This window comes from Syngnathus leptorhynchus, chromosome 2 (assembly GCF_054491065.1).
Source record: "Syngnathus leptorhynchus isolate UIUO chromosome 2, UIUO_Slep, whole genome shotgun sequence".
NCBI lineage: Eukaryota > Metazoa > Chordata > Actinopteri > Syngnathiformes > Syngnathidae > Syngnathus > Syngnathus leptorhynchus.
This window is the reverse complement of record NC_141196.1, coordinates 6,425,928-6,446,675: the sequence shown is the minus strand read 5'-3', so window position 1 is coordinate 6,446,675 and position 20,748 is coordinate 6,425,928. Positions and strand designations below refer to the sequence as shown.

Sequence of the window (20,748 nt, the reverse complement as noted above, 5' to 3'; positions counted from 1 at the left end):
GCCCCCCCTGCAAGCTCCCTTATTTCCTTGACCACACACGTGCACACAAACATCCCACAGAAAGAAATTCAAACGCAGTAGAACGCCTTGATCTGCTGTCACTTTTCATTTTCATGCAGGCTTTTCATTACTTTCTGCCTCTCATCTCCATCCAAGGTCCTTCAATTTTTCATGATGGTATCGTGCTATTCATAGCAACAACATAAAACACGATGACATCTTGATGTAAATACGCTCTTTTATTTACAAAGTGAGACAGCGAGAGAAGCTGTTTGGAGGCTTCAAGTCACATGAACAGGAAAGAAAGAGGAAAAAAAAACAATTCAAGGGAGGCAGAAAATAAGGGTGAGGAAACACGTTTGAGAATTCATGTCATGCTCTTGATATCCACCTCATGGTGGATGTGTCACTCGGAGTGAAAAAAAAAACATGACTAGAGTGTAGGGATGTTCGATACCGCTTTTTTTTTCCACCACCGATACCAGTACACGTACCAAAATCTTGAGTTGTCACCAATATTGATACCGAGCACCGATACCACTAGTACTTTTGATAGATCAAATTTCCCCCAAACAATGACAAACAATTTGAAAGACCAACAGTAAAAAAATAAATAAATCTTGAAATTCCATTAATTTGATGTCAGATTTCTATCCTTCTCATTTCTAAAGTCCTGATCTAAAACAATTGCAGGTATCATATCCTGAAACAAGGCTGGTATCGGTACTTGCCCATCCCTACAATTTTTGCGTTGAGGGTAAAAAGAGCATATTAGCATATGAACCTTCAGTTGGATGACAAGGATCTAGAAAAAATGCTCACATGCCTTTCCATACGTAGGAGGGTGGTTAAGATAACAGCTCCGGCCAGGAGCGGAGTGAAATGGAGCGGTTGAGGAAAAAAAGCCACTCAGTCGTGATACATTTTGAAGATGCAGCTTTTGATGACGTTCATGTATCTGTCCCACACAACTTGATGTCTGATATGCAAAAAGAGACAGAGACACACACACAAAGATTCAACCCAAGTGCAAATCTCAAGAAAAGGTCGAGCAAGGCTATTTTTGTCCACTCAGCAAGGCAACCATTTTCATGAATATCTCTTTGTCGAATACGTAGAGGTTCAGGCCTGAGCCGGATTCCATTTTGGAATGTTTACATGAAAAACAAGGTTCAGCCGAGCCTCGAAAGTTGAATGGGGTCATAGGAGTCGGAACTTAACCCAAAGTCTTGGAGAAAAAAAACAGTGGTACCTTGACCGAGAAGAGAAATTTGTTCCGTGACCAATTGAAATGAAATGCCATTAATTTGTTCCATCGCTCCCAGCAATGTGTTACACAAAACCTAATGAAACTTTCAGTGTGGTACCAAGCTGTGTCTTAACATGCTGGGCTGAGCTCTGCTGATACATTTTCTTTTGTTTTACATGTCAGACTAGAGAGTTCATTTGAACTGGGAGTGACAAACTTGAAGCAAGCACACTTTGCTTCTTGTTTAAAAAAAAATGTGTGCAATGGTCTCTCGTTTCTTGACGGCGAGAGCATCAGAACAGGCATGAAGGAATATTTTGATGAAGATTGAACGTACTTTATTAGGTTGAATGCACGTGGGTAAAACATAAAAAAATATATATATGTGATATTAAAAGGTGCATCTGTTGGAACCTGACCTATGTAAAGTTTCTTTTCTTTTTAGCAAAATGTGAGGCAACTTGTAGGTGGTCCAGCATTCCAGAATGGCCAACCTTTAAGCTTCCACTGTTACCAGTTTAAAGAATGAGGGATGAGACAGCATGACGCACAACTTGATGGCTGAGCGCCAAATGGTAGAGTCCAAATGTTTATCTGACTTTGTTTAGTTGACCAAAGTAGTCTGTTTTCACAGTGGGTCGCCTGGACAGAGATCCAAACAAGCCTGGTGGGCCCGCCGCCACATTTGGGACAGCGATATCATGGGATTTTGAAGTTTGTATTGTGTACGAGCAAGTCCCAATTTAGATTTGTGTGCCTTTGGTGTAGTACCATGTTATGCCACAACTCCCCATGGCAGCAGTGAGCAATGACATATTGTATGGTTTGGTTTAAAAATACTCTGGTTTTACGCGTTCCTTCTCTGTTTGGGTTAGGGTTAGGGTTAGGGTTAGTAGGGTAGTAGTTAGTAGTAGTTAATGACTGCAACACCGACGATAATTTCGATTATCCTGTCTATGGCATTTCACATGATATGTTAGCATTAAAGTAGCAGAATTTTATTTGTTACAAAATAAAATAGACTGAAAAGTTAATTCTGTAACGTATTCCATGATGCTTACTTGAAGGTGTCTAGTATGTGCGCCGAGTTGCTGTAGTGAGTCAAGTAGAGCCTCATATCCGCCGCCGTCCATCGGTCCGAGCGACACGGCTCGATGAACTGAGGGTAGAAAGGCGGTGGTGCTACATCAGGCGGATTCCGTCATGCTTTTGTCCAGCCTTGGAAAAAACTACACACCTTCTCCACGAGGTCGATGAAGAAATCACGGACATCTTTGGTGTTGGTTAACTTGGCCGCGATGTTCACAAGGCCTCTGGAAAGATTCTGCCAAGAGGAAAAATGATTCATTTGCACAGTAGAATGGCCAAGGGTTTCCCAAGTCAAATCATCTGGAATTGGAGCAAAACCTTGGCGAGAAATAAAGTCAAGTCGTACAAACCGAATCCATCTTGACAATAGTACAGTGATGAAATGGACTATACAGTGCTTCAGGCTGTTTGACACATAAAAGGCAAAACGTCTTGCGCAAACCAAATGATTTCGTCTAGCAAAGGTTTGTAAGCTTGTTGCTAATATATCAGGTGACTCGCCATAAGTGAGCAAACGGTATGGCCTCAAGACAGCGGCATAGCTCTATGTGAAACTCACTTCAATAGTTTATTGACACTTACGTGCCACAAGATGGCGTTAACGCAATATGTTCATTTTCAGTAAATGATGAAAAGTTAGATCAAATTAAAAAATGAATCTGTGAATAAAGAAGTCAACAACTGATCGGGAATCGGCCGGTGAATACAGCACACAATAATGCTTGGAGGAAAATTGCACACAGAAGTCATGATAATTATTGTTAATTTTTTACCTTGAAATTGGCCTCCATCTCAGGAAACGCTTTTGTTTTCCCCCTGAGGGCTGTGCAGACAAGACTGGAGAACAAATGAGAGAGCATAAGGCCTATGCAATTGAACTTTTGGATTCACTGGTCATCAGCAAATGCGCGTGTGTGCGCATGCGTGTGTGTGTGTTTTAGACCTTTTGTGTTGATCCAGCAGATCTTTGTCAGAGATTAAAATCTTCAGTTCTTTCAGTTCTTGGAGGAATTCTTTGTCAAGATCCACATCCATGTCTTCCACCATGTTATCTAGAATGAGTAAGTGTGACTTTTGATCATTTTCAAACTAACTATTCAAGAAATGTGTCAATCGTATTATTCTATACGTTTATTTATAATAAATAAAAAAAAAACTATTTTCTTTGTAGATGGTTACATCTTTAAATCATTCTTACTCATATACACAAGAAACTTCTATAATATTTTGTTTTAGATTTTGACAGAGGGGAGGGAGTTTTCCCTTCCTTCCGGGGGTCCTGCGACCTCTGGTGGCCAAGAGTTAGAGATACTCCACTGAATGTGCCACAAGGTTTTGACGTCAACAAAGACGTTACATTACAATTTGTTAGGGGTTAAAGCTGACGTAAAAAAAAAAAAAAAAATCTACCATAAATAACATGACCACACATCTTGTGCTATAGAAGCTGAGGACACTTTCAAGTTTGTAAAAGCAAAAACTCAGATTGTATACATTCAGATGAAAAAATAAATTGGGTCACTTGTATTTGCTACCACTTTAAGTGCGTTCACATGGCAAATATTTTGCATTTTAATTTGGGCTCACATTTTCAAAATCTTGTTTGTCTTGGATGTGCGTTTAAAGTAAGGCAGTTCATGATCATGTCGAAAATGACACACGTTAATCCAAGGATGCCTTTCATTTTAAACAAACAGAGTCAATCTCTCACCAACAGCTCCAACTGTCCAGTTGTTGATAAGCTGCCCGGCGCAGAAAGCAAAATCCTGGAACGTGAGATACTGCAGCTTTCTTTTCCCCGTCTCAAAGCGATTGTTGGCAAAGAACACAATGGCTGCGTAATCCCTGAAATAGGCCAAGAAGGCAGTTAGTGCGCCGTTGTTTTACTTGGCGCCAGAATCCTGGATAACAGGAGTTAGTTAAAAGCATCACAGTGCTGTGAAACCAGACAGGGAGAAAAAAGGAACATGAGCAACGCTTTCAGTTCACAAAGTCAAGGTTTTATCGGGAGGACGCTTGTTACCTTCCAAGCTTGTCAGAGAGAAGGAAATGCTGACGTATGTTCTCCACTAGAGGGCCCTTTAGCTCTTCCACCACTTTGAAAACACGCTTGAAGTTGTCAAACTGCAATTAAACATCAAATGCATGGAATTGTTTTGAAAGAGTTGCATAAAATTCTGGACATGTTGAAAGGCATGGAATTGTCAGATTTTTCAACAAATGACAAACAGCAGCTCAAACATCCTAATTAGCAATTTACTTGTCGTCTGCAGCTTTTCAGAGTCACGCCCGTCTTGGCGCTGATGTCATCCAAGTCTTTCTTGGTTCCCTTTGATAGTTTCTTGCCCAGGACTTCGCGCACAAACGCGTCATCAAAGTCATAGTATCTTAAATTAGGAAAGAACAAGGAGCGACTTAAGTTAGACTGAACCACATCAAGGAAACAAAATGAAGGGAGCGATAGTGACTAGATAGGACAATGCAAGTCCTTTTCGAAATTAAATGTATTAAATTAAATACATGAAATGGAAATAAAAGTTTGGAGAGAAAAAATTAAAGGGGAAAAGCCCATCACCTCTCAATGAGCATGGCTTGGCGATGAGGCGGGATCTGGAAGAGCAGCTGATTGGCCAGTTTGGATGGGCTGTGCAACAGGCGCTCACACATCTGGAAAGTTCTGTACTGGTCCATCGTGTCACTCAACAGCACCTCCGCGTTCGCCTCGCACTCGTCCAGCGCTCCGCCCTCCATTCGGACCTTCACGGCATCGTTTACTGCTCCAGAGAACAAATATGGTCCTTTCAAACTTGCTTAACTAACTGATTACAAATTAAAATGGACTTTTTAATGTTCAGATACAATTTAGTTCTGTATTTGAACATGCCTAGTTAGTATCCATGTAAACGACTGAATGAAACATTTGTCATACTACAAGTATAATAATGGCAACAAATTAAACAACGGGGGAAAAAAGCAGAGTCTCGTTCAAAATGAATGATGTGGCATATAGTACCTGTATATCCATCCAACCAGAGCTGATAAACCTCCTCGTCCATGATAGTGGTGTTACCCACAAACACATCCAGCTCAACAGCCATCTGCTTCGAGACCAGAAAAGTCAACAAGCATCAAGATTAGCCATAGCAAAGCTGGTACTTGTATAATTAACGTGCAGCAATTTGAATTCTGACTAAATGATTGGATAGTTGGACGGAAAGCAATGAATTCAGACAACGCTTGACTCACTTAGATGTGACTTGGAAAAAAAAAAAAAAAGATACGGTTAGCTCCAAACATTACCTTAATTTAATCTCCTCCCAACACCGTCAGGCTACGAAATCCAAATACATGATTTTTGTATGAATTTGCTTCACTTGGCCTGCTACTCTGTGATAGCCACTTGTACCGGGGTTGTCGTAGCTACGTCGAATTTAGCGGCGTTACGAAACAACCCCTCTCCACCACCCAAAAAATAACTAAAGATAAAATGGACGCGTGCAGTGAGGTAAAACGCTACAGTCGTTCTTAAATTTCACATGGCGCGCTTGTACGTATAAGAATAATGGTCTGTGCACAACCGTCAACAACAGCCGTCACACACACGAGCCCACTTCCGGGTTCCGTCACCAGAAGAAGTGCGCGTCATGACGTAAGACGTCTGGTTTGATAATGACGTATGCGCTTACCGCGTTATAAATGTAGAATTTATTCAGATCGCTCACTAGGACCAATCCTTACATAATACGCAAAGTATTTTACATAATCGTGTTTACTCTCGCGCTTTTTAAAATCATATCGCATGTTTGCAATTGTCACTAGTCTTCAACACATCCTGCACGCACTATGTATCGTGAGGTATAAGCACGTTTTAAATGCATAACTATCTAATCCTTTTTTTCTGAGATAATGTTGATATATATTGAAGTAAAAGTTTAAGGAGGGAAGAAAATTATAACGTAAGAAGTGAAATATATACAAATACAAACTTTTTACCTAGATATTCTGGCTTTATACTTTATACCTTGAATATTTAAAAAATGATAATTGGGGGGAAAATGAAATAAAAGGAAATAATGTTATTATATTTTTTTTCAAAAAGTTGTTTCGTAGGACCAAAGGCGTTCTTTGTCAGGATCTAAAATCGTATTTTTCTAAGAAACGTAAATTTCAATTTTGGATGGAAAATGTGCAATACATATTCTTCCCAAGATACAACTTTTTTTCTAGGAAAAATAAGACTTCATTCCAATACTAATAGCCAATTTGTTCAAAACAAAACTAAACTTCATTTGTGAATGTCAGATTTGTGATGATTTATGTCAGATATCTACAATTTCCAATCTTTAGTTAAAATGTATTATTTATTTTTGTATTATGTTTAGGTTGCCTTAGAGCACAGTATCTAAATCTATCCAAAGGAAGTACCTACAAATAAAAGTGGCTTCCGATGTAAACCTTTTGCCTTGGTTGTCAAAGGCTTGAATTTGAGGACGAGATGAGCATGAAAGAAGCTGCTGAACTTTTAAACACTGAATCTGCTTGTCATAAACAAACGTCCGTTTGGAAACGCAAGAGATGACAGACGCTGGCAGATCTGCTTATTAATTATTTCCAACTTTCTTAAAATAAACCAGACCACATCTGCTCTGACTTGGGTTTTACCGCATGAAATACACAATCTGCTCCCCCGCTGGCGATTAATCTAAATAAATCCCCATAATCCCAGCCTGGTTGCACCCTCCCCTTTTCTGTGCTTCTGCATGTGTCCTTCAGAGTAACTACACGATGATGGGAGGTGTCGACAAGGTGGGGAACAAATCCCCTCCTCGCTGCATATTTATTTTTTCCCCTTGTTTTTAACTCACATTACACTCCGATGCCGTCACCGTTGGGTTAACACCCTACATTATCCTGGTCTCCATGCAACAATAGAGGTGGGACACAGGGCGGAAGGATGTGTGTGTGAATGCCTCAGCACAAAGCTATTGGGGAAGCACAAAGGGGGGGGGGGGGGGGGGGGATTCAGTCATACACAAACAAGCAGACATACACTGTAACGTGTCTAATTCCTGCTGTCAGTGTTATCCTGCAGAGAACATCCCAGAGGAGGAAAGTCCATCTTTCCTTGGCATTTCCTAGAATTTAATTATTTTCATGGCTTGGCTTCTTCTTTCGACTCTAAACCTGTCAATAAGAGGTACAAGTCAGCGCATGATTCATGTTTTAAAATGAACACCGATATTTAAATCATGTCCATGGTTATTCGTGGTGTTTTCAAAATAGGTGCTCCACTGGGAGACACTCAGTGGGAGATCATTGATATTTATGATTATCCCCCAAGGGAAAGCAGGGAATGAAATAGTTCTTCAATCACAGATCTCTAATCTAAAAGTTAATAGATTTATCTGATTATTCGTGATGTTTTTGAAAGCCAGAGCTCCCTAGGGAGTGACAGGAGGAGATCACAAATATTTATGATTATCTCTTAGATAGAAGCGTAAGACTTGATTGTTAGTCGTCATTTGAAGAGTATTTCCGGTAAAGTTTCAAAATAAAGCAGCTGAAAGCTGTAGGTCGTAAATCAACTACAAGGGGAAATTGACGTTTGACTTGGAATATTCTCGTGTATTATATTAGTATATCAGTATATCAGTATTATATTAAAGTTGTAGGCATTTATTCCATATACTATGTGATATCCTGCTCACAGCTCATGCACACTTTGTCCTTAGTGGTAAAACAATCCAGTAGAATACTAATCCATATATACCACAAATATTTAACATATTAGTACATATATAAATAAATAAGTATGAATGATGCCAGGCGAAAAGTATCATTATAGCTATGTGTCTATGGTGGGGCGGAAAGTTAGCTTGACAGACCTTAGATCTATGAAGGCATATTTCGAAACCTCATCTTATCTGTTTCCGGTGATTCCGTCTAGCTTCATGGCGTGTAGCCTCGAGCGGAGAATCCCAACCGTGAAAGTGTCTTGTGGAGGCGGACATTGTTGTGCTTTATTCCAGCCGGATCATGGCTACAAACGTCGTTACGCGGACTAAAACGGACTATTTTGTAGGCCTTTTACTTTTTTATACCTCCCACGCCTAAAAACGAAACGTTTGTGAGAAGAAGCTTTAGCTTTCTCACCGAAACCGGAGAAACCGGAGAGAGTCCACAGAGCTCGGAGTCCAATCCGGATGGCGAGTGGCAACCACGGCGGTACAGACACAATAGCCAACATCTGTTTTATGCATCATTGCCTGATGGATTAAAGAGGAAAAATAAAGAATACTAAAGGCGGCGGTGGATGGATGGAGCGAGCCATTTTTTGCAAGCTGCTGCCTGGAAAATAGAATCATCATCCTCATCTTCGGGGATAGGTGAAATAAGCACAGTGGCCGTTCCTTACTCGTGAAGGCCTGTTTTGCAAGCTGCTTTGGTGCTTCTGATGATTTTGGACGACAGACACAATTGAGCACAAAATCTGGGCAAATGAAGAAGAAGCCTTGCTGGTGTGATGTTTGCACACAGAAGTCGCACTGGATGAGGGTGGTCAGCTTGTGAAACAATTCCATCCTCTCTGCACTTTTATATTTTCTCAGGTACAACAGCTAAAGTGAACGCCCGCGTACAGTATTTGTCCATTTGCACATTTTCGGGGGAAAGGGCTATAGCCTTCGTTATTTGCTGGAAAAAAAACTCACCCACTTGTTTCTGCACATAATGACCGATAGTTTCAAGCCTTAAAAATCTGATGAAACAAAAAAGGTGAGTCGTGCAGTGAATAATGAAACAAAAACAAATAAAAAAAAAAAAACGAAAATAAGTTACATTGACATTATTTAAATGCTTTTACAAACAAAATATTTAAAGTAAAAGAAAAGGAAAGAATATAATGAAAGGAGTTTGCAGAGCATTTAGACAAATGTAGTGCTCTGGCACCAATCTGTGGTTTCCCTGTGTCAAGGTACTATGTTGAAGTGAGTTGTGGAGTTTTTTTTATGACTTGTTGCCACTATCATGTGGCATCTTGGTGAACACTTGTTTTTTGTGGGGAGGGTCTATAATCTGGTGCTTGCAAGTCAAATCAAATTTATTTGTATCGCCCTTAATCACAAAAACGTCAAATACTATGTAACATGGGTTTTGTACATGCCGGATGCATGATACTTTTTGTCTCGGTTGTCAAAGGGTTGAATTTAAGAAGAAGATGAGCAACGAAGGGGAGCTCCTGACGCGGGAGCTGTCCAAAATGTCGGACGAGGACCTGCTGGCGTGCTCCAAGGAGGAGCTGCTGAGTCGTCTGCGCAAGGAGGAGTCGGACAAGATCTCAGCGCTCATTCAGCGGGGGCGTCTCATCAAGGAAGTGAACAAGCAGCTCCAGGGCCACCTGCTGGAGATCCGCGAACTCAAAGTCATCAACCAGCGTCTGCAGGAGGAGAACGTGGAGCTGCGGGATCTGTGTTGCTTCCTAGACGACGACCGACTCAAGGTGAAGAAGCTGGCGCGTGAGTGGCAGCACTTCGGCCACCACGCTGCCAAGGTCATGCGCGAAGACCTGGGTGGCTACCTGAAGAAGCTGGCTGAGCTGGAGCGCACCCAGGACGGCCTGGTCAAGGAGAATCTGGACCTGAAGGAGCTGTGTCTGGTCCTGGAGGAGGAGTGCGTCAGCCGGAGCGACTCCAGCCCCGGTGGGTCCACCGAGCTGGCCTTGCAGTGCATGGTGGCTCGGGACCTGGGGGACGGCAGCTCCAGTACGGGAAGCGTGGGGAGTCCGGACCAGCTCCACTTGGTGTGCTCGCCAGATGACTGACGCGTCAACAAGGGCTTGGAATATGGACGCTGAGGGCTAGACACACAAGGGCTGTGCTCGGAATCCTTGCCTAATTGCCAACATTTGCATGGCCCGCTAGAAAATACATTTGCTGTGATTTGGGAGTTGAGAATGAGTGAAGGATTCCGAATGCAGTGACTACATTTAGAATCATTCCTGACTCACTGATCCCAAAAAAAAAAAATGAAGACATTTTTATATTGTGGACCTAGATAGTGTCTAAAATATCTGCTAAAATCGCTGTTTTGATGATTAGGGAGTCGGAAATGACTCATCAATTCTAACTCAGTAATCATTGCCGACAACCTAATCTCAACTGGGTGTTTTTTTTCGTTTTAAATAGATAAAGTTCACAAAGAGTCGAGTCAAATTCTCAATAGACTAAAGTCATTCTGAAATCCCAAAAAAGACCAAGTTGAAGTTGACTGCAAAGCTGACGTATACGTAAAACAAAAAAGAACCAAACCATATATATATATATATATATATATATATATATATATATATATATATATATATATATATATATATATATATATATATATATATATATATATATATATATATATATATATATATATATATATATATATATATATATATATATATAATATTCTAACACCGAAATGTTCAATCAAACCATGTAAATACCAAAGTTCGCTAGCTATGCTAACATATAAGAGGAAACACCATTGGCGGGCTTAGTGATTTTTTTTTGTGTGTATGAGGGCAACTTATTGAAAGTTTTTTTTTTATATTGATTTTTTCAAGAATGTTTGCGTGATATAGTAATTAAGTCAAGGACACAAATTCTCCTACTTCTTGCAAATAGCAGTGGTCCACTTTACTCCAAAATAGTGTTGTGACTGTTTTGCGGCGAGGGAATGATTCCGAGCGCAGCCAAATGATTCCATTCAACTCCGTGAGCCTTTTGAATGCTGCAAGACTCGCTGTGTGCCACATCGCTGACCTTTTCAGGACTTTTCACAGACATTTCTAGAAACTGTAGGTTTAGATCTGTTTTACAGGTTTTCTAATGACTCTTCTGCCCAAATCCTTTTTCAGTGGTTTGATGTTTAAAAAAAAAAAAAAAAAAAGTCCTGGGACCAAAAAAAGTGGGTCGCATTGATGTATCTCATGCACTGGACCAGGGTTGCAAAGTGGTGGAAAAATACATTTTTAGATGTTAAGGTGGAGAATGATCCATGGAAATTTATGGGAATATAAAATTTTAATTTTTGTTGACAGTACTTTTTGTCACCTTGCTCATGAGGACGTTACACTAACTTAATTAGTCAATTTTTTTTTCGGAGTGATGGCGTTTCCGAACATCATTCATACCTCAAATTTTGCTTTGCAAGTAACTCACTTAAAAAAAAAAAAAAAAAAAAAAAAAAAATTAATATCAACCCAATAACTCAACACAGGGATTTGGGTTCAGTTGGATGATGTTTCTGATTTATTCCCATAAATTTCTTGCTGGAATGTTCCGTGGGATTTTGCAACCCCACACTGGACTAGCCTACACTGGTAGAAAAAAAAAAAAAATCGAGCCTTTTTTCTATTGCACTGGACAGCGCAATCATTGATCTAAAGATCAATTTCAATCCGGTTTTGAGCCATATTTTGTCAGTGGAATTCCTCATAGCACTGAATTGGTGTTGAAGGCCGTGAAAATTTGCCATGGGCGCCCAACGACGTGTTGTATTTTATGCACTCTCCGCCTCAGGACCAGGATTCGAGTGCCATACGACGATGGTTGCGTTTGCCAAGCAGTCCAAGGTGACTGACGGCCCTTCAGGTTTTAATGGAGCGAGCGCTAGATGCCCTCGGACTCACATGAACACTTTTTCAAATCAACTGGAAAGGCTTTGTATCAAACCGGAGGACCAACTTGTAGGAACGTGTTGGATTCATCACTCTACTGTGTTTTGACTTAGTTGTTGTTGATGTTCACTTAAGACACAGAACAGACTTTTAAGTTGCATCTTCTCTGTATGCTTTGTATTTACAAAAACCCTGTAACATTAAGGAGTGTTTACACTATTCGCAAAAAGTTTGGGATTTTGAGAGGGAAATTTTAAGAGAAGCATGAAATACACTTTGACCTTAAATTTTTGTTGTTTTGTTCAAATCAAGCTAAATTAACAGTTTTAAAATCACTTCAGACACAAAAAAAACTCTAAATATTTTAAAATTTTAAACCATTTTTTTGTTGTCAACGGTCAATTAACTCAAAGTGGGGGGAAAATATTTTGGTGCTTGTCAATGTTTATATTTTAGATAATAAAATATTTTTGTTCAAATAAATTCAGACTAAAAAGTACTTTTTCCAATGTAAATATAAAAAGCAATTCTTGTCAGTTTTGAAATCAATAGTTTCAAAATGTTTTTTAAATCATTTTTCAAATGAAGTCATGGTTTGACACAAATGTTTTGTCAATGATGAAATAAATTCAGACTAACCAATGATTGTCAATGTTAAATTATTTTTAAAAGACTTAAAAATAGGTTTGTCAATTATAATTAATTAATTGTAGGAAAAAAAATGGTCAGTGTTAAAATAAATTCAGGTTAAAAATTGATTTATGTGAATGTTTTGTTACAGAAAAAAACATTTTATTTTTCATCAAATGTAAAGTACATTCTGAGTTCAAAAAGATATTTTTCTTTTCCATGTATTTCATTTCAAATGTTTTTTTTTTTGTTAAGCAATTCCCACTGCTATGGCTCTCTGTGTTTTCCTTCCAGTCTTCATTGCAATCTGCTGATGACAAGCTTCTCTAAACTTACAGCGCAAACATCACAAAAAAGCATCAGATCGTTCACCCGTATGTCAAAATATCCCAAACCTTTTGCGAAAAACACAATATATATCTCTAAGTCCTCTTGTATCTCTTGATTTCTCCGATGACATGGCATTGAAAACCCTTTTATTTGAACGATCTCATTGGGCAATGCACAGGATTGAGTTGCTATATCGGACGCTGGGTTTTGAAGAGCTTTAAATACAGTGCTATCACACTTTGCCGCTGTCCCGTCCTTATTATGAGTACGTGACACACACCATTGATTCATGTTGACCTTTTCCCTCAGGCAAGAAGAACCGTGGATAATGAGTCACTTCAATAGCAATATTGAAAACAAACTTTGAATAGTGTGTTGTTATTCATAAAATAAATAAAAGTGCTCAAAGGCAACACTAGTAAGATAGCTCAAACCTTCTACTTGGTTCCACAAATACTACAATGACCAACATTGGTAGATAGAAGGCCCAAGGGTTCATCAAAAATAAGGGAGATATTTTTATAGATCATATCCAGAAACAGCAACTAACGGTAAGACCTTGTGGATTGGTAAATTGCGTCCAGGAATATTCTTCTGCTTCATGCTGCTTAGGTCTGGCATTCTGTCAACATTTAAATTTGATTTTGTAATTTCAAAGATGGTTACGATCAATATAGCCGATATATCTTTCGAAATGCAGTGGATAAAAAAGTGAAAGTTGAGTGCAGAAGAATTTTTTTTCCCCAAAAACCTGATGGGAAGGGGCCCTACATGGGGGGTTCTCGGCACGGTGTCATTGCAGCCTCGCATGTTTTGTCATTGATTCGGGGCGCACTGGCTTTTGTGGTGCACGCGCACACACACACACACACACACACACACACACACACACACACACACACACACACACACACACACACACACACACACACACACACACACTCACAAACACACGCACGACACACTGATGTTCTCCCTCCAGCTCTCCATCTGTCATTCGTCCCCTCGTCTGTGTCGCTAACCCACTTTGAGCGTAGCAACCCGTTGCCCTCAGAGACACGCATGAACTGTATTAGCAAGCGCTCGCTTCTATTTCCAGAAGCAGACTCCGGATGAGTGACACTTTGCACTTATCCGGGATCATAATGTTGAGTAAGTGCCATTTTTGCTACCCATTTTTGAGCCGTGGCACATATTCCATGCAAAAGTCAAATGTGAAGAAAATTCTGTAGTTAATGTTCCAGTGGGTCTCGTTTGTGAAGTCACTAGGCAGATTAGATTGGCATGGCAACAGAGAGACGATGAAATCTGATTGACTGGAGACTGCTAGAATAGATTGTTAGGATTGAATTATTATATACTAATCGATGACTTGGGCGCACTAGTAAAACAACTGCGTTTACTAATGTAGTGAGGAAAAACTGCACTAATTTGCACTTCACTAATATTGTTAGTGTAGTGCTAACTTTTAACTATGTAGCATTTAGCTACCAGTGTGCTGAATTTGTGTTTTGCTGGTGAGGACAAAGAGTTCACAAAGTACAAGTCATGTAATTTTCAATATTATACATGTACACGTATGACATCAGAAGCAATTGAGGTGTTGTGAAAGTCTTTATTATAGTCTTTGAAATAATGCTGAGCTCAAAGCTGAAAAGTAAGGCACTGCCCACCCATTATAAAAAAATATATTACCCTCTCGCAAATAAATACGCTCGCTATTAACTCCTACGGCCCAGCCTTAGTGGTCAATAAAATATAAACTAAAAGAAAAAAATATAGAATAACTTTCCCTTCCATAATAATGTTACAGTCTGTGATGTAACATTAGCATAAAAATTCCATTTTAAAAATGAAAATTATCCAAATATACTTTGATAAAATATTCTGCATGCATTGTTCATTTCAATACAATTGTGCCACTTGCAAATGAGAGGTATAATAGATTTAGATAAGAAAATCTCCAGAAAGTAAAAGCATAATGAGTGTTTCCTGATGTCGCTTGGGTAGGTTGGCGATTCTCAAACGGGGGCCCGAGGAGCCCTGGGGGACTGCGAGCAGCAGCTTTGGGGACCCGAAAAAATCATTTGCCAGAAAAAAAAATGTATGTTGTACTTTTTTCAAAAACTGCATACCTACTATGCACCAATAAAACAAACATCATAAAACTATTTCAGGTCAATTAAAATCTCGGATACGATTGTGCAGCTTTGAATTCCTACACACGGGATTACTTTGACTTTCAGGGGGCTCTTTTAAAATGTTTACCCTGAACCTCAAAAGTTTCCAAACCCTTGGAGAGCAAATGCCTTTTCCAAAAAAAGAAAAAAAGAAATTTGAAATGGTCGGTTGCAATCACGTCGTCAGTCACAGTGTGAGGATGGTGGGCGAGTGCAGGGAGTGATCCGATTGATCGCCGCTGCTGCTGCTGCGTCGGTGCGCCACGCCGCAAGGCTGCGGGGCCTGATGAGGGGCATCCACCGGGGCCGAGGGGTACGTGAAAATCATGCTGGCCGTGAAGGGGGTGAGGGAAGGGGTGGAGGTCAGGACGGGGGTGTGCAGGGACTCAGACTCTTGGCTGACGGCCAGGGTTGATGATGAAGCTGAGGAGGACATCTTGGTGGGGATGGTGATCTTTGGTTTGGGCTTTTCTGCCTTGGCGGGCTGCTTGAGTCGCGATGGTCCGGGCGCACTGTAGTCCTTGGGCTCCATCTTGATGCCCGCCAGGGACGAGAGCGCGGCGCTGGCATCCGAGTCGGAGTCGGAGTCTTGGATTTTACAGATGGGACGGTGAGCCTCCAGGACCAGCTCCAGCTTCTCTTTCTGCTTTTGCAACTCGGCTATCTCCTTCTGCAAATGTGACTTTTCATCCTCCAGTTGGTCGGTCTCCTAAAACACACCAAACAACCAAAATGAAATTTAGGGCCTGAGACCAGAACACATTCAAATACCCTTATGTTGAAGTTTTAGATGCCACAAGATGGCAACAAAGCATCACTTTTCTAGTTCTTTGAAATGCCAGAGTACGATAGGTAAGAAGTGTTGTTATTTTGATATTATTTGATTTGTTTGAAAACAATCAGTCGCCAAAAATGGACTGTGTTGGAAATGACTACTTTCACCCGTCTTTCACTTTTGCTGAATCTGTACACTCACGTTTTGCAGTGTATCGGTCAGCTCCCGACGGCGATTGCGGCATTTGGCCGCCGCCAGTTTGTTGCGCTCTCTCCTGATTCTCCGTCTCTCCAGCTCCTCGTGAGACAACTGAAAGCAACGAGGAATAATTAGTCACAAATACTAAAGTAGCAATCCCAACAGAAGCGACTTTGCTAACTTTAACGAAAGGAATGAGGTCAAAATGAATGGAGGCGCTTTATCTTGTCGGGCTTTAGCATCGGGTATCTGAAGTATGATAATACATTTAGAAATGCTGTAGTAGAAATAGACTATCGTATTTATTATTTAGCGCATACCAACATGTACCATCTTCTTTTTTTTAATTCTGCTTCAATGCTTCTCTTGTATTATTTGAATATCTATATCTATATCTATATATACATACTGGTATATTATCTATGTAGTGGTGTGAGTCACCTTGAAAATCTTCTTGCTGTGACTAAAGATAATTTCAAATGTGAAAGGTAATAGCAGACAGTAGTAAAAAAAAAACAACTGTACAATCATGATGACACAGAAGAAAATTGCCAAGCTACTTTATGAGTCAGAGCAGAAAATGTTTGAAATGCGCCAGCTTTTGTGTCTGTGCTGCACCCCGACTCGGCCTCCATCCCGCAATGGTGCTGACTGGCAGCAGATTGAAGCGCTACTATGGTTCTGCAGTTTCCCGCTCTTTCAAAAGACTGATGAGTCACTCTTAGAGCACAACGGTGACTCAGGTGTGAGTCACTCTACATGACTTGCGAGCCCTGTGAGTCACCTACGAGTCCACTTCCTGTGCGAGTTACACTACGTGAAAAAAAAATGTGGCAATTTTTTTTTTTCTTCTGAGAAAAGTACTGTACTTGACTAGGAGTATAGATTTTGTGTAGACACAAGAAAATTCGAGTAAATAGTGTACTGGTTTAACTATGGTACTAATATAAATACATTCTGAAAATGTACTCGAATATAAAAGTAAAACAAAATAGAATCACAATCGGAAGAATTGATTTTGAATTAAATCACAACCAAAGCAATCATGTGAACTGAATTGTGAGGTTTTTAACAATACCCAGCCCTACTCTGTTTATGGGCAAAGAATGAATCAAGTCAACGTTCTTTTTGTTTCCCAGCAGTTGTATCAATCTCAACATTTTGCTGATAAGCATGACCAGGGTGACTGAGAATCAACACTGATGTGTACTGTTCTCTTGTTATGGTTCTGATCTTTTTTTTTTAATGTCAAGGCCATAACCTGCCTAGGATAAAAAAGTTACAGGCATATTTTGACAAAGTTGCGAGTAGAAAGCATCTATCTGACATCCAAAAAATACCTGGGAAATATTCGTACCGGTAATACAATGCAGGAACAAAATATTTGTACTTTCTAATGGCGAGAATTTTTTTTTCCCAGAATGCTCAACTGTTGAATCGTGTCATTATATGGCTGCCTTTTTTTTTTTAATGCGCAACTGCTATTAATGTTTGCTTGTCCCGAGGGATTATTTGACTTTGTCAATATTGCGTCAGTGTCAACTCATGAGGAAATAAACAAACAAATAAATAAATAAATAAATAAATAAATAGATAGATAGATAAATACAGTAATCTTTGTTCAATTTGTGCAAACGGAGTGTGCTTGCCAGTAAAAAAGATCGAATTCATCAGTGTCTCCACAAATTTGTTGTGCAAGTCCAATTGGGACAGCGCAGTGAGTGTCACAGGATACTACGCACTACTCTTGACATACATTGATCAACCATTGACTCATTTTCCTCACAACTGACACAGGTTGCATCAGAAAGGCCACGACTTGTGATTTAGGGCTATCTTACGTGTTCGTCGTTCCTACGTCGTGTCGTACCCGCCGCTTGGTTGGCGCTCGCTCTGATGACGCCTGGACGGATGAAGTGCAAATGGGAGGGTGGTGGAGGCGGCGGACCCTGCGGGCATGTCCTGGACAGGGACGGGTAAGGTGGCACCGGGGAACGGGAAGGACCTGGCGGATGCATAAGGGAGGGTTGGACCAGCCACTGGAGATCCTGGTTGGTCGTGATGGCGTTGAGGCTTGGAACGAATTGGCTGGAGCTGGCCAAGGTCAACTTCTGTCAAAAATCACAGGAATTAGGCATTCTTATTCTAATCAATGCGAAATATATGCAAAATTTGGTGTTTTTTAGTGGGCTGTCTGGCTCAAGAGGCTATGTCCAAGACAACTTTGTCAATTTTATGACACTGGAATGCCCTCACATATGGAAAAGGAAAGCTATTTGTGTTATATGGATGTCTAAAAAATTTTTTAATAATTTTCCATGAAATGACCCTCAATTCCCATTTGTATTGCTATAAATTCCCATGAAAAGTTTTCAATTTTTCTAGTGGCAGAACCCTGACATTATGTAGTGTAGTGTTTCCCAGCCTTTCATGAGCCAAGTCACATTTATATTTGGGAAAAACAATCCCACAGCACACACCACCAAATAAAAATCACAAAAACATCATGATACCCTATATTTTTGTTGATAGGAACTGAGCAATGGAGCAAAAAAGATTTACTATTACCAATAATAAATACTACAAGATGCTGGTATTGAACAACTTTAAATACTTTTGTTGTCAATCAATAAGTTTGGGACAAATTCAGTCAAACTGGACAATTTCCAGTGACATGATGGTTGTGATTCACTGTGTTAATTAGCATAAAAGATTGTGAATTCATCAATTAGATGCCACTTTTTGTTGTTTTGGGGTTTCATGGCAATTAGAAGGCCTCGTCAATTATTTACAATTTTTTTGCAACTCGCGATTGGGCTCAGCTCATATCCCCTGAGGGTATTGGAGAGTCTCTGCATAGGCAAATAAATGGTGGACAACACAAACAACTTGTGGTGGTTTCAGAATCTTTCTATTCCATTCATTCAACTGTCTATAATAGATGGACATTTTATTGAATTTCTTTGAATTGATCAGCCAAGATCAATCAAGAAGAGATTCGATATAGAAGAAGATATATGCTAACTAACTGATGCTAATCACAAATTGTGTTTATTACAATATGAACATATGTTAATAAGCGATAATGATCATTAAGCAAATGGGTAATGACAGCAAGTGTATATTGGCCTACCTGCTCTTGTGTAGTGGAAGTGGTGGTGCTTTCCAGGGAAGTGGAATTTGACCCAGAAGCGCCGCCCGTGTACGCCGGGTTGGCTCGTCCTTGACCTCGGTACATCCTTTCTGTTGAAATATTTAAGAAAAAAAAAAAATCAAACAACTACTCCTGAAGTATCTGGAGATGGTATGATGTAGTCCACGTGAATGTTAAAAAAGAAACTTTCACATTCAAAGTGAACCCACTCGGAGGCAAGTCGGTCGAGTCCAAGCAGTGACGAATGGGAGGGGTGTTAGAGCAAGAAATAAGCGTCTTGTTTTTCATTCACAGCTCCTCAAACGTCCAGAAATGAACCTCAGCGTATCATATGATGATGAGTCACTCACCTAGAAATCATAGTGTGGTGATGATTGTGCCGTTGTAAACTCTTAAACTGGGACTGCAGTTTTGCCACGCCCCTCCCCGTTTACGGGAAATAATGTTGTCTGGAATCTCTCGCGGAATTCAGACACGTGATGTGACGTCATTTACCTAATATGGGGAGAGTTTCCTTCTGCCGGGATACTTGAAAGCTCACAGCCACAGCGACCGACCACTGTTTAATACTTTTAGGAGAAAACACATTTTGGGTGTCTCGTTATGCAGACTTCTGTCGACACTAAGTATTTTGAGCCTATGGAAAAAAAAATCACTCGCTTACAGTCAGTGAGTGAGTCTTAGTTTGAGTTAGTCACTGAAAGTCACTGAAAGTTCAGTATATCAGCGATAGCCGTATGTAAGATCGATTGATCATCAAACTTGGAACACACATAAAAATCAAAATAAGTCAAGTCAAGTCAAGTAATACAATGGCAAATTCACAGATATAAAATATAATATACTGTGTATACAATAAATTTTATAGAATACATTTTACTCTAAAATAAATCTATTTAATCCCACTCTGAACACAGAGTAAAAAAAATAAATTGGAAGAGAGTAAAATATTCTGAGTAAATTTATACATACATTTTGCTTGACTTGACACTGGCAAAGACATTTCATTAGGTAAAATATTTCAATATTGGTGCCCTACAGACACCATTAACAGACTAGGGTACTGTGGATTACATTTTGGGGTTTAAACACCTACAGATGTCACATTAAAAAGCTGTCTTTTGTACATTATGCTACAACAACGCTTAGTGATAATGGGAAGGTTGCGCACTAGGCCAATTATGAAACTCACAATTGAGGGTGTGAAGATTTTTAGAGAGTAACTCTCTCTTCACAAACCACATTAATGTGCACACATCCCTGTGGAGATGAGTCATACCTGTTGCCACAAAAGCGTATTACATCTCCATCCTTCTTCAATGACAGCTTTTTGTGCTGATGAACACTACTGTTACACGTACGGCCAAAGACAAAAAAAAAAAAAAAAAAAAAAGAAGTAAAAGCTATACGTTATAAGTTTCCTTACTGTCACAACAGCTGCTGAGTTTGTGATTCCCCTGAGGACATGTAGAGTTC

The 20,748-nt window shown here is 39.9% G+C and overlaps 3 protein-coding genes across 8 annotated transcripts; 1 reads left to right on the top strand and 2 right to left on the bottom strand.

Moving 5' to 3' along the window:
* Window positions 1-220: 220 nt before the first annotated feature.
* fibpa (fibroblast growth factor (acidic) intracellular binding protein a) lies at window positions 221-5,985 on the bottom strand. 4 transcript variants are annotated; one of them, XM_085906418.1, is made up of 11 exons: window positions 5,639-5,985; window positions 5,352-5,439; window positions 4,914-5,115; window positions 4,599-4,725; window positions 4,362-4,462; window positions 4,050-4,183; window positions 3,282-3,390; window positions 3,112-3,175; window positions 2,487-2,573; window positions 2,311-2,408; window positions 221-979 (listed from the first exon to the last, which is right to left on the bottom strand). In XM_085906418.1, exons 2-11 carry the CDS (start codon window positions 5,434-5,436, stop codon window positions 910-912), a joined length of 1,077 nt encoding a protein of 358 aa, XP_085762544.1. In that variant the 5' UTR covers window positions 5,437-5,439; window positions 5,639-5,985; the 3' UTR covers window positions 221-909. The 4 variants fall into 4 exon arrangements, with proteins under 4 accessions (XP_085762544.1, XP_085762543.1, XP_085762546.1 ...); XM_085906417.1 differs by having other exon boundaries at window positions 5,352-5,436; XM_085906420.1 differs by having other exon boundaries at window positions 4,914-5,112; window positions 5,639-5,984.
* A 2,291-nt stretch (window positions 5,986-8,276) lies between these two features.
* On the top strand, window positions 8,277-10,642 carry ccdc85b (coiled-coil domain containing 85B). The gene is made up of 2 exons (XM_085905469.1): window positions 8,277-8,946; window positions 9,536-10,642. The coding sequence occupies exon 2, from the start codon at window positions 9,555-9,557 to the stop codon at window positions 10,155-10,157; it is 603 nt and encodes a 200-aa protein (XP_085761595.1). The 5' UTR covers window positions 8,277-8,946; window positions 9,536-9,554; the 3' UTR covers window positions 10,158-10,642.
* Window positions 10,643-14,560: 3,918 nt separating this feature from the next.
* On the bottom strand, window positions 14,561-19,657 carry fosl1a (FOS like 1, AP-1 transcription factor subunit a). Of its 3 annotated transcripts, none has more exons than XM_085906604.1 (5): window positions 19,623-19,657; window positions 19,252-19,361; window positions 17,960-18,229; window positions 16,122-16,229; window positions 14,561-15,854 (listed from the first exon to the last, which is right to left on the bottom strand). In XM_085906604.1, exons 2-5 carry the CDS (start codon window positions 19,354-19,356, stop codon window positions 15,333-15,335), a joined length of 1,005 nt encoding a protein of 334 aa, XP_085762730.1. In that variant the 5' UTR covers window positions 19,357-19,361; window positions 19,623-19,657; the 3' UTR covers window positions 14,561-15,332. The 3 variants fall into 3 exon arrangements, with proteins under 3 accessions (XP_085762730.1, XP_085762728.1, XP_085762729.1); XM_085906602.1 differs by having other exon boundaries at window positions 19,482-19,625; XM_085906603.1 differs by having other exon boundaries at window positions 17,960-18,226; window positions 19,482-19,625.
* Between the last annotated feature and the right edge of the window lie 1,091 nt (window positions 19,658-20,748).